The sequence below is a fragment of the Giraffa tippelskirchi genome, chromosome 4 (genome assembly GCF_054371585.1).
Source record: "Giraffa tippelskirchi isolate mGirTip1 chromosome 4, T2T-mGirTip1v1.2.pri, whole genome shotgun sequence".
Lineage (NCBI taxonomy): Eukaryota > Metazoa > Chordata > Mammalia > Artiodactyla > Giraffidae > Giraffa > Giraffa tippelskirchi.
In genome coordinates this window covers 119,980,627-119,994,060 of record NC_137278.1, presented here as the reverse complement: position 1 = coordinate 119,994,060, position 13,434 = coordinate 119,980,627, and the positions used below count along the sequence as shown (strand labels likewise).

The 13,434-nt window shown below is 35.6% G+C and overlaps 1 protein-coding gene across 12 annotated transcripts in view; it reads right to left on the bottom strand.

Annotated features, from left to right (window-relative positions):
* The window catches only part of TMTC3 (transmembrane O-mannosyltransferase targeting cadherins 3), a 74,003-nt gene that overhangs the window by 54,606 nt on the left and 5,963 nt on the right, over positions 1 to 13,434 (bottom strand). For 11 of the 12 annotated variants that reach the window (XR_014082535.1, XR_014082534.1, XR_014082531.1 and 8 more), the window contains exons 2-4: positions 8,624 to 8,840; positions 5,172 to 5,390; positions 3,777 to 3,876 (exon numbers count right to left, since the gene is read on the bottom strand). Coding sequence is in view for 2 of the 12 variants with exons in the window: in XM_081592054.1 (XP_081448180.1) it covers positions 3,777 to 3,876; positions 5,172 to 5,390; positions 8,624 to 8,812 (508 nt within the window). In the remaining 10 variants the exon portion in view is untranslated. The remainder of the gene's footprint in view (positions 1 to 3,776; positions 3,877 to 5,171; positions 5,391 to 8,623; positions 8,841 to 13,434) is intronic. The other variant, XM_081592056.1, reaches the window with a different exon arrangement.

The window sequence follows — 13,434 nt, the reverse complement described above, 5'->3', positions numbered from 1 at the left end:
ATGCTAACATTTAAAAACAAAGGTAGGATGGCCAATCTGAAAAAGAGAAATTTAGTGTTGAGTTCAGTGATTAATGAACTATCAATCTGAAATGAAGATAAATACCTGAAATTATCATGGAGATATCTATACACTTTATTATATCTGTAAGTAATTAAAAATTTGAAACTGAAAACTACTGGGCAAAGTACATTACCATTGTTACTGAGAAAAAAAAAAGACGAGGAAAACTAAAACAGGTTAACAATACGCATTTAAATCAATACTATAACAAAAATTTGTAATAGAATATTCACAAGTTCTATTTAAGTGGAAAATCTACATTCATCAATTTTTGAGTAAATGTCTTCTGTACTGTGTGCTTCTACTTAGCAGTTAATCTGATTAAAGAATAATGAATTATGAGACTAAATCTGGGTTTACCACTAATTTGCTTTGGGATTTTAAGCAACTTTTTTGAGCTTCAGCTTTCTTGTCGGAAAATATGATTTATAACTCTTCCACATGGTAGTATGATTGTGTGACCTCAGTTTTTAATAAGAACATTAATCAAATAAAAACTCGAATAACTGACTTAAATCCAGGTATAAATAACAGAATTCATGAAGCTAATACATTTTTATTTTGTCATTGGGCTTAATATAGAACTATGTTTTTGAAATCATTTTTAATTTTGAAGAACTCTATAGACTAAAATTACCTAAAAGGAAAAAAACAAAAAAACAAACCTAGAACACCATTAGAAACATTAAGTATAACAGTATTCCTTCCTCAGAAAGTCTCTCATATTCTAGTTAGGCCCAAACCATCAATACTGATGTAATAGATTATATTAAGGGCTGAACTATCTGGCTAAAGTCAACAAGAAATTCACAGAGCAAAGAAATTAGTAGATGATTATTTACAAAACAAACTGAACCAAAAGCTGGATCTTGAAGAACATATGAGACATGAAAAAACTGGGAAAGGGGTATGTATGAATAAAGGAGTAGAGGAGGGAATAAGCTTGGCAAGTGAATGATACAGAGAATACAGTATGACTGAAATGGTATGTGTATAATAAAAAAGCTGGGAAACAATGGCCTTGATAACAGGTATATTAAACAGTTTAGCTAACCAGTTTAGTGTATTTCATTGCATTTCAATCACTCTATGGGATATGAGGGCAGTTGCAATCATACTCATTTGCAAGATGAGGAAAGAATTTTAGAGGTTTAAACAGAGTCATGCACAGTAAGCAGACCATGACTTTAACTTGGTTCTTCTCATATTAAATACAAAACTTCTTGTTAGTTTGTATTATACTTTCACTTCAAGGAAGAGAAACCAAACAGCTGCCTGCCATGATGCTGGATTTAATTTAAGCAACTAATAGTTCTAATAAATGCAAAAGTTTTGCTGAAACCAGTCACTTTAGCTCTTCAACTTTTGGTAACTATGAATGTACACACTGATTTTTATAATCAGATCTCTGTGGCTGAAGTCACTATGGTGATTTAGTCCCAAACAAGTACTCCTGCTGAATAAATTGATACTTAAAAAAAAATACATATGTAAGTGTAGAATCAATCTCAATCATCAAAATCTATTCCAATTTCAAACACAGATTTCCAAGCTGATTTTACATGTGTAAAGATACATATCTTCAGTGATCATGTATTCATTTTTAGTATTTACTACATTTGCAGGGGTCACGTATGGATGTGAGAGTTGGACCATAAAGAAGGCTGAGTGGCAAAGAATTGATTCTTTTGAACTGTGGTGTTGGGGAAGACTCTTGAGAGTCCCTGGACAGCAAGATCAAATCAGTCAACCTTAAAGGAAGTCAACCCTGAATATTCATTGGAAGGTCTGATGCTGAAGCTCTAATACTTTGACCACCTGATATGAAGAGATGACTCACTGGAAAAGACCTTGATGCTGGGGAAGACTGAGGGCAGGAGGAGAAAAGGGCAACAAAGGATGAGACGGTTGGATGGCAACAACAACAGTGATCAGAAGTGGCCCTGGGAAACCTGGAGCTTTCCATCCTGGGTTTAATTAAGTCACTGGATGGACAAGAGTGGCCCTGGTCTTTTTCGTTATTAGACACAGTGGTCGATAACTTTCAGAGAACATGTGGCTTGAGATCACAAGACTTTTAAAATACAAGTAGCTATCTGAAGTGTACTATAGTTATAAAAGAATACAAACACAATAACGTACATTAACTAAACAGGAATTACCTGAAAAGATAAACTAAGAATTTTAAATAATTTAAAACAAGTGATTCTAAAGGAAATAAAGAAACTGGAGTTACAAAGAATAAGAAATTTTTAAAAAGAACCAAGTAAAATTACTAAGAATGAAAAAATATAATAAAATGAAAGGCTACTTTAGCTAGAATGAAGAAAGTTTCTCTCAGAGGGAAAACGGTGAGCTGAGGCCTGAGGATACAAAGAATATAAGTAACTACGTGAAGATCTGACAGAAAAAAGTTCAAGCAAGAGGGAACAGCAAGTGTAAAGGCCAGTGCTTCACCAGTTAGAAGATCAGCAAGAAGGTTTGCTTGGCTATAGTGAAGAGACTAGGGCAAAACTGTAAGAGACATGTTTAGGGAGGTAGGCAGAGGCCTGATTACGATCTCGAAGTTCACAATATATTCTAAGTTTATCTATCGTTCATGTTTTGTTTAGGATGGTATTTAAAGATGATTTTGGTTTGCAATTCCGTATTAGTTACTGAACTACCTCTCACTGCATGACGGGCAACAGGGAAAACAGGGTTACTGCTTCTGATGAGCCAGGTACAGATTTAAACGCCTTAACATGCTTAACTCAACTAATCCTTCTCAACAGGTAGAGACTCTTATTACCTACATTTTACAAAGAAACTAAAGCACAGAGAGGTTATGTAATTTGACCAACACAGTAAATGAAGCTACTAAACGGTGGACGTGAAATGTGAAACTGGACTCCAGAGCCATGCTTTTAACCACTTTGCTACGCTGAACCCAAATTGTTTTAAAAAGGCATTATGCATAGCAGCACAAGGCAAACCTACTCACATTACAAATCTAAGAAGCTGTTTAGCTGAATTGCTTATTTCTTGAAACTTCATTTTCATATACAAAAATTAGGCTCCTTTTCATCAATGCCTTAGGTCTATAGTGAGAAAACTCTCCAAGAACATAGGGAAAAATCCTCAGAATTAAATTTTAAGATTAACCAGATTAAGACCATTATGTGAAGTCCCTTTCATGTTCACTGTATCCACAGTCTTTAAAAAGTCATTTTTATTGCCTGGAATTTGTTTTCTGACAATGCCAAGCATCATTAGGACTAGTGGGCTAATGTATACAAGGCATTTTCCAATGTAGACTACACTGAACTATGATCAACACAATAAAAGTTATACTCTAATAGGATTTTAACCTTGCCTAAACAATACACTTTACAGCCTTCACAGGCGTTATTTACAGAAAAACTAAGTATTGCTACTTTAATCATTTGGAGGTAACGGCAGATGGAACTAAGAATAACCCTAAAACTCCCATATTCTAGGAAATTTAAAAAATTAGATCAACTAGAAACTGCTAGTCATGATAAAATATAAACTACAAACAATTTTTAATACTTACAATGTTGCATACTTTTCTTGTGTCCATAGATGCTAAAGTAACATGATAGATAAACACCAAATACGGCATATGTTTAATAAGAACCACTTGAAGTAAATACAAATTACTTGATTGAGTTTTACAGCTAAAGGAAAAGTACTGAATATTAGACATTTACCTATAGAATTATCTGGTCCTTTTGATTTAGTATAAGACAAAAATGCAGCTAGAAAAAAGATAGATGACAGAAGTTCTGCTCTTCCTACAACACCTGTTACCTAGAAAGGGAAAGGCAGGGGAGTCCATATTAATGAAAAGCATTTTGAAATTTTAACTATATATAAATGCAACAGCAGTTTAATTAGAAATTAAGCTGCTCTAACTTTTCAAGTGCGCATTTCTGTTTTTTAGGCATTCCTTGAGTGCCCTCATGTGGTGAATTTGTGTATCCTACATAAAAATATATTTATCAGTAACTATAATAGCTTTTACTATTTTAACTATCAATAATTATAGACTCCGAGGAAGTTGCAGAAATAGTACAGAGAGGTCCTGTTTACCCTTTACCCAGCTTCCTTCAATAGTGACATCTTATACAATTATATAGTATACCATCTAGACTTCTAATTTTTTTTTTAAATACAACTGTTCTTAAAATACAAGTATATAATAAACTCAGTACATCGTATCTCACAAAACCTGCAAAGTTTAAAAAGACAATACACTTTAAAATATCTTTTTAAACTCAAAAAAATGTAAATATAAAAACCCCCCCAAACTCTCTTTAAAGTATTCTGAACTCACTATAAAACTTAAAACAACCTATCATTTTTGTAGATGTATAGAAAAATGTTCAGTTAGATACCAAAAGGTTCAGGATATTGGGAGATACACACAACGCCACTGCAACACACAAACACAACTCTGCAAAATTTAAACATACAGACTATTGTTTCAAACTAGAAGCTTGTAATAAAACAACTGAATAGAGTCCTCCTTGTTCTGCTGAGAGGCAATTTTGGAGTCTCAAGATTACCAAATTAAGTAAGGTTATAATTTGAATATGTGTTGGTTATGAGCATACTGGCAATAGTAGAGACAGTGAACAATTTTTAAACACATGGTAATAAATAATATGAAATTACTGAGCATCATTTGTTAGGATGTCTGCTTATGTTTGCATGTATTTTGATACATTTTCACGCCTTACATACGTTTCTCTTATTATTTTCTGTCTTTTGAAACACAAAGCCAAGTTGACAAATACTTAAAATCTTTATTCACCAAAAAAAAAAATTGCAAAGAAAAGAACTGTATTCATTTATATTTTACATTGCTAAAGTTGAATAATTACATGTTATACTCATGAATAAATGTTTATGTTCCAAAAATTGTTTTAAATTGAAAAATTTTACACAATAGGAAAGCTACATCCTGTGCACTAGGAAGGTAAGACACTGTACCAACTTAAGGAGTCTTTAAATAGTTGAAGTCATGGTTAATTTTTTTTCCTTAAAAATATATACCATTATAGTCATGTGTAGGAATAATGCAAAAAATAAATTTTACTTACTGCTTCCGTGTGTATCGGGTGCACCGCAAAAAGTAAAGAGGCAATCATACTACTCTGGTTATTCAGAAAAAGTCTGCAGACTTTAAGAAATATCACACTAACCACAGCATGAAAAATCATATTTAGGAGATGATATGACATTGGTGTTAGTTCACTGAACAGATAATTTAAGCGAAATGTCAATACTGTTAAGGGACGGTAAGACTTGTGGCTTCTCTCCTATAAGGAAAAAAACAACCACTGATTATTAAAGTATTTTGGTTCTTTGGGACACATAAACTAATCACTGCCTTTAATACTAAAGAATCTACATTTGGCTCAGAAATAACAATAAAATAATGAAAAGTCTCAAGAATAACACAAATATAAAAGATAGCTTTATGTGGGGTTTTTTTGGGTGTGTGAAAGTTTTCCTATTTTCTTTGACCAAAAACAAGGCAATTTCCTCTTCGATATAGTTGAGTTCAGTTAGCAGTCCAGGCTTCCCTGCCCATCACCTACTTCTGGAGCTTGCTCAAGCTCATGCCCATTGAGTTGGTGATGCCATATATATATGTGTATCAGTATATGTATATATATATATACACACACACACATATACACACACACACACACACACTGATATATAGTAATCAAAGAATAAAAGAAAAACATTTGACAACTAATTCCTCTTCAATACACAGATTAAGAAAATAGGATAATAGTGGCATTAATCAAATTGTAGTACAGGATTTCCCTCCAAAGCCTGTTTCCCAAACTATTACCAAAAAGCATTCATGTAACTGCTGGCTAGATTTTCAAAAGGAAACATAAGAATAGAATGATTACCCAGTGCAATTTAAATCACAATGACTCAAAAAGATGCTGCCTAGTTGTCTTATGAAAAAACACCTCCATAATGTATAAACCTGAATATATTAAGCCAAAAAATCCTAAGTACTACACAGGGAGTGAAATAAGGGAAAAACTTTCTTAAAGAATAGATACCTTTGCTATTGTAGTCTCTACTTGTAGTAGATCAAATTTTATGTTAGGTACTGAATTTCTTTATAAACTAAAAGTTACCTTTAACAAGAAATACTTTTACTCTAAGACAAAATCAAAGCAAATTAAGAATAAAACACAAAAGTTAAAAAGATACAAAATATTATCCTAGTCATTTTTTTGTAATTTTATATAAAGGCATCCACACTCACACTCCTTGCTCTCCTACCTCTACTGTATTTCACTATAACCCTGTTTTATAGCTATAGCCTGCTCATCCCCAATAGGGAACACTGGGAAGCACAAGAACCAAATATTTTCCATTTTGAAATTAAGAGCATTTTAATATCTCCGTCTGTACTGACTACATACAACATGAGTGCTACCTACCTCGATGTTTTTCTCGTTCTTGCCTAATTTCTGTACATCCTTCAGATTTCACCTCAAACATACAGAAATGTTTTTAAGGCAATGTATTGAACTGAAATCACTTATACCAGAAAGCACCTTTAAGGTCAAAATCTAATGTCATGATTAAAACCACAGTAGATACTAGCATAATTTGGGGACAGAGGGTATGGGTACAGGGAAATGAATTATCTAGAAAATAATGTAGTAATTATCAAGAAAATAATATCACGACAGGACCATATTTTCCCCTTGTTATCAAAAGACATTTCTTCTAAAGGCTAGAACTGGGTGAGAACAGAAAGGGTGCAGGAAAATAAATAACCTGCTTCTCTAGTAAGAAAAAAAAAATACTTGTTTGTGACTGAAAGAATGAAAGATTCCATACTCCTTCTTCAGAAGTTTCCAAGTTTGGAGAATTTGGAAAGGGGCCATGAATGACAAATGACAAAAAGAGTGTTACATGCTATGTTTCAACAACTATGTGCTACATATTACAGACAGATTAATTAACGAATCCTCAAAGTTTAATCTTTTATAGATCAGGAAAATACCTCATCACCTAAAAGCTGGGTTCCCACTTACTTCACACAGCTTTTATATCATACAACTAAAATTAGAATCCAGTCTATATGATCCCAAGCTGCAGGTGTTTGGTCCCTAATAGTTTAACACTGACCTTCAAAATAAAGTTACTAGCAAAGGAAAAATACCTTCACAAAAACAACCTAAACTTTTGGGTTCTCAGTCTAAAATCAAAATAATTATTAGATACGAGATATGGCACAAATTAAAATTTTTAATAAATCATTTTTTCTGCAGAAAAATAGTTAATATGTGTACTTCGCATTTTTAATCTATATTGAAGCTATATAATTTTTTTATTTTTTTTAATAAATTTATTTATTTTAGTTGGGGGCTAATTACTTTACAATATTGTAGTGGTTTTTGCCATACATTGACATGAATCAGCCATGGGTTTACATGTGTTCCCCATCCTGAACCCCCCTCCCACCTCCCTCCCCATCCCATCCCTCTGGGTCATCCCATTGCCCCAGCCCTGAGCATTTGTCTCATGCATTGAACCTGGAATGGTGTTCTGTTTCACATATGATAATATACATGTTTCAATGCTATTCTCTCAGAATGTCCCACCCTCACCTTCTCCCTCAGAGTCCGTAAGACTGTTCTATGCATCTGTGTCTCTTATTCTGTCTCGCATATAGGGTTATCGTTACCATCTTTCAAATTCCATATATATGCATTAGTATACTGTATTGGTGTTTTTCTTTCTGGCTTACTTCACTCTGTATAATGAGCTCCAGTTTCATCCATCTCAATAGAACTGATTCAAATGTATTCTTTTTAATGGCTGAGTAATATTCCATTGTGTATATGTACCACAGCTTCCTTATCCATTCATTTGCTGATGGACATCTAGGTTGTGAAGCTATATAATTTTTAAATGGTTAATGCTTAGTTGCTCAGTCATGTCCAACTCTTTGCAACCTCAGGGACTGTAGCCTGCCGTGCTCCTCTATCCATGGGGATTCTCCAGGCAAGAATATTGGAGTGGGTTGCCATGCCCTCCTCCAGAGGATCCTCCCAACTGAGGGATCGAACCCAGGTCTCCCACATTGCAGGTGGATTCTTTACCAACTGAGCCACCAGGGAACTCCTTTTAAATGGTTAAATATACTACAAATAGTTATCTCCTTTGCTTGACTCATAAGAAAGAAAAAAGAAATGAGGTCAGTTAGCAAGAAATAGGTTATGTATTGCCCTTATTGTTCTCCTAATACATTTGGTTTTTACACATACATATTAGTTTTAAAACATTTAAGCCAAGGTACACAATCAAGGAAAGTATCAGGTACTACTTTAAAAAAGATAATCACATTTTCTACTTTCTATCTAATTTACTACAAACATTCATGTCTTATATAAAATTTCTGAGCAAAAACTCTATAATTGTTATGATGACAATGTAGATAAAATATAAGAACTAAACTACCAAAACATTTTAAAATCTGAGATACATATAAGTAATTCACACTTACTTCAGACATAGGGGTCCCCCAGAAATCATTTTGAAATAAAGTTTTTAAAGGTGTAGATGGATGCAGGTCTTTATTATCCAGTATTGCTGAAACATCGTCAAAAACAAAACCACAAAACAGGCTGTTCCAATAGCAAACAACAACCACACCAACTATTAAGGTTACTTCTTTGAGGTTAATATCAGCCATCTTTTCCAGAAGCACCTGTGGACAGAATCTGGGGAAAAGAACATGAAGATACAATGAAATAGTGAAGTTGCTCAGTCGTGTGCAACTCTTTGCGATCCGATGGACTGTAGCCTACCAGGCTCATCTATCCATGGAATTTTCCAGGTAAGAGTACTGGAGTGGGTTGCCATTTTTTTCTCCAGGGGGATCTTCCTGACCCAGGAATCGAACTCAGGTCTCCTGCATTGCAGGCAGACGCTTTACCCTCTGAGGCATGAGGGAAGTCCAAAATGAAATAAACAACATTTTTTTTTTTTAGTACAGTTTTAATAGAAGGATAATAAGTAAAATAAAGACAGAATGTGAATTCTCATAGAGAATTAATTCTTTAAGACTCAGTTCAAAAGCCATCCATCTAAGAAGCATTAGTAGATCACCTCTCCATATTCCAAAGGTAGAAGGAAATGGCAACCCACTCCAGTACTCTTGCCTGGAAAATTCCATGGATGGAGGAGCCTGGTAGGCTACAGTTCATGGAGCTGCAAAGAGTTGGACAGGACTGAGCAACTTCACTCACTCACTCACTCTCTTTCATGTGTGTTTTCATACCTCTATTACAGTTCTTTATCACATCAATCAATCTTTAAGCCTATCTCTTTAGCTAACTAGATAGCTAACTTCTTCAGCTGTCACAGGTCAGGTTACGTGAGAAACAAAGATAACTAAAGAAAACCTGGCATGATATGTCCCAGCAGGATCTAAATGAATCCTTGTGGGAAAACAAATACATACTTAAAAAGACACTGATCATGGGTTTTCTAAATTGTAGATAAATCTCAAGTTTTAGTACCTTATGAATCTAAAGATCAACTATTACTTAAATCAAGAGTCCAAAGTTGTAGCCTGAAGCCTTGCTCAGATTGATCAAGTCTTTTTAAAATGTCTGTCTTGAATGTCTTTAAGCTCACTGTACACTAGCCAGTTTAACTACAGGTTCCATTATCTTTCACTGAGGTTGAGTTATTCGATGGATTTATGTTATCTGCTTGGCCCCTGGGGTATAGAAGCAGTTTATGATCCAGATATAAACTATGGTTTTCCTTTTTCCCAATGTAACAAAAGCCTTTAATCTACAGACTGGCCTTCATTCATATATGACAATGGATAATTTAAGTCACTGCTTTAAAAAGAATCCAGTGAGAGAATGTTTATAGCGTAGAAAGAACTATATGAACTGGAGGTTGCTGAAAAAACAACTCTATTATAAAAATAAGGATGGAAGGTACTGTAAGAAAGTGAGCTGATGATTTACTTTTCTAGCTTGAGTAGTGTCATTAGCAAAGCTTTAGTTTATCACTTGTGGAGGGAAGAATAAGGCCCTCCCCAAATATGTAAATCATCTTAACCTGTGAATATGTTACATAGCAAAAGAGACTTCATAGGTGTGACTAAATTTAGGATTTTGAGATGAGGAAATCATCCTGGACCATCTAGGTGGGCCAATGCAATGAAAAGAAACCTCACAAGTGAATGTGGGACACAGGAGAGTCAAAAAAAAAAGCAGAGGTCAGAGCGATATGATGGTTAGCTGGGGGCCACAAGTATGACGGCAGAAGCTGGAACAGGCAAAGAAACACATTATTCATTAGAGTTTCTCAAAGGACTACAGCCCTGTTGAGGATTTCTGACCTCCAGAACTGTAAAATAATAAATCTGTTATTTTAAGCTACCACATTTGTGACATGTGTTATAGTAGGAATGGAAATTAATGTATCACTCACAGAGCCAGAAGATCTGCAACCTGAGATAAATCTGTAGGAGTTCTGGTCAGATCAGAGAAGAAGAACAAGAGAGTTCAAATCAGATGTAAGATTTGTATAAAAATGCATACACAAGAGCCTATGAGAAGGTATTAAATTATTTTAGAGTTGCCATTGCCTTCTCCGAAGAAAACTTTAGAATACATTAAACTTTTTAAGTACTGCACTCAATATGCCAGCAAATTTGGAAAACTCAGCAGTGGCCAGAGGACTGGAAAAGGTCAGTTTTCATTGTAATCCCAAAGAAAGGCAATGCCAAAGAATGCTCAAACTACCGCACAATTGCACTCATCTCACACACTAGTAAAGTAATGCTCAAAATTCTCCAAGCCAGGCTTCAAAAGTATGTGAACTGTGAACTTCCAGATGTTCAAGTTGGATTTAGAACAGGCAGAGGAACCAGAGATCAAATTGCCAACATCCGTTGGATCATCGAAAAAGCAAGAGAGTTCCAGAAAAACGTCTACTTCTGCTTTATTGACTATGCCAAAGCCTTTTGATTGTATGGACCACAATAAACTGGGAAAAATTCTTGAAGAGATGGGAATACCAGACCACCTGACCTGCCTCTTGAGAAATCTGTATGCAGGTCAAGAAGCAACAGTTAGAACTGGACATGGATAACAGACTGGTTCCAAATTGGGAAAGGAATACGTCAAGGCTGTATATTGTCACCCTGCTTATTTAAGTTATATGCAGAGTACATCATGAGAAACGCTGGGCTGGATGAAGCACAAGCTGGAATCAAGATTGCTGGGAGAAATATCAACAACCTCAGATATGCCAATGACACCACACTCACGGCAGAAAGTGAAGAAGAACTAAAGAGCCTCTTGATGAAAGTGAAAGAGGAGTGAAAAAGTCGGCTTAAAACTCAACATTCAGAAAACTAAGATCATGGCATCTGGTCCCATCACTTCACGGCAAACAGATGGGGAAACAATGGAAACAGTGACAGACTTTTACTTTTTTGGGCTCCAAAATCACTGCAGATTGAGACTGCAGCCATGAGATTAAAAGACGCTTACTCCTTGGAAGGAAAGTTATGACCAACCCAGACAGCTTATTAAAAAGCAGAGACATTACTTTGCCAACAAAGGTCTGTCTAGTCAAAGCTACGGTTTTTCCAGTAGTCATGTATGGATGTGAGTGTTGGACTATAAAGAAAGTTGAGCGCCAAAGAATTGGTGCTTTTGAACTGTGGTGTTGGAAAAGACTCTTGAGAGTCCCTTGGACTGCAAGGAGATCCAACCAGTCCATCCTAAAGGAAATCCGTCCTGAATATTCATTGGAAGGACTGATGTTGAAGGTGAAACTCCAATACTTTGGCCACCTGATGTGAAGAACTGACTCACTGGACATGACCCTGATGCTGGGAAAGATTGAAAGCAGGAGGAGAAGGAGAAGACTGAGGATGAGATGGTTGGATGGCATCACTGATTCAATGGACATGAGTTTGAGCAAACTCCGGGAGTTGGTGATGGACAGTGAGGCCTGGAGTGCTGCAGTCCATGGGTTGCAAAGAGTCAGACACAACTGAGCGAATGAACTGACTAACATTTTTTAAAGACACGCTAAATTGAAACCAGCAAATGAGAAAGGTAATTAGCTGTACCTTTTGAAGATGTATAAAAAAAAATTATTGAAGGGTTTATCTTGAATCCAGAAGCAATTTAGCATATCTAAATGGTATGGACTTGTACACACTTATTATCATGACAAAGTTGATACTGCTTATTTAAAGACTGGAGCTGCTGCTGCTAAGTCACTTTAGTCGTGTCCGACTCTGTGCGACCCCACAGACGGTAGCCGACCAGGCTCCTCCGTCCATGGGATTTTCCAGGCAAGAGTACTGGAGTAGGGTGCCATTGCCTTCTCCAAAGACTGGAGAGATCTGCTCAATTCCTTCTCAGTCACACTAAAATAACAGTTGTTACTTCTTAAAAAAGGAAGGTATAAATTCACAAGGATAAAGACAACTGGAGAGGAGATCTCAGCATATTTTGGAAGCTGAAAAGGCAAAAGGATTCCTAAATGACTCAACAAAGCTCAGGAAAGTGAATCCTTAGCTGAAGGGGGAAAAGCTGCAAAATTTTCTGCACTCCTTAGAGCATCAATCTCAAAAACTGATGCAAAGGAACTCAAGAAGTAGGGTGAGGAACAGATGGATTTGTTAAAGTTTAGACCCCTCTTTCATTGCATAGAGTCAAGTAACTTCCCTCCTACATCAAGGCAGAAGACTGGAGAATTTCTCTCTGGAGCAGGTGAAACAGAGTGTCTGCTACTGGAGACAACTGAAAGGACACAGCACATCGAAAATGAGGGTTAAGTTAAAAGTATGTGTACATACTTTTAGACCCTCAAGCTATCTTCTACCATTTGAACCCAGAATCCTGTACAAAAAGAGAGGGTCCTAAAACTTTCAGAAAGAAATAAGGTAGGTTCCATACCAAAGGTTAGAATCCAATTAAATCACTTTTTTCACCAATAACACTAGCAGCCAGAGAAAAAAATCCAGAAAACAAAAAGCAAATAATGCTTCAAATTTCTGCTGGATAATCATTTTCAAATTAAAATTTTATTTTAATAAAGTCTAATTTCCCAAGTAGGGAAGCAGAATAAAAACACTGTAAAATATTCAAGGTCTCAGAAACGTACCTCCAACAGTTCTCCTCTCAGGAAACTAATAGAAGACTTACTCCAATAACAGGAGGGAGTAAGAAACACAAAGACAGGGAAATCAGGAGACAGGCAATCAAACACAAGAGAGTGACAAAGGAAATACCCAAACTACCGCCATTCAAGCAGGCTTACTACCTAGGC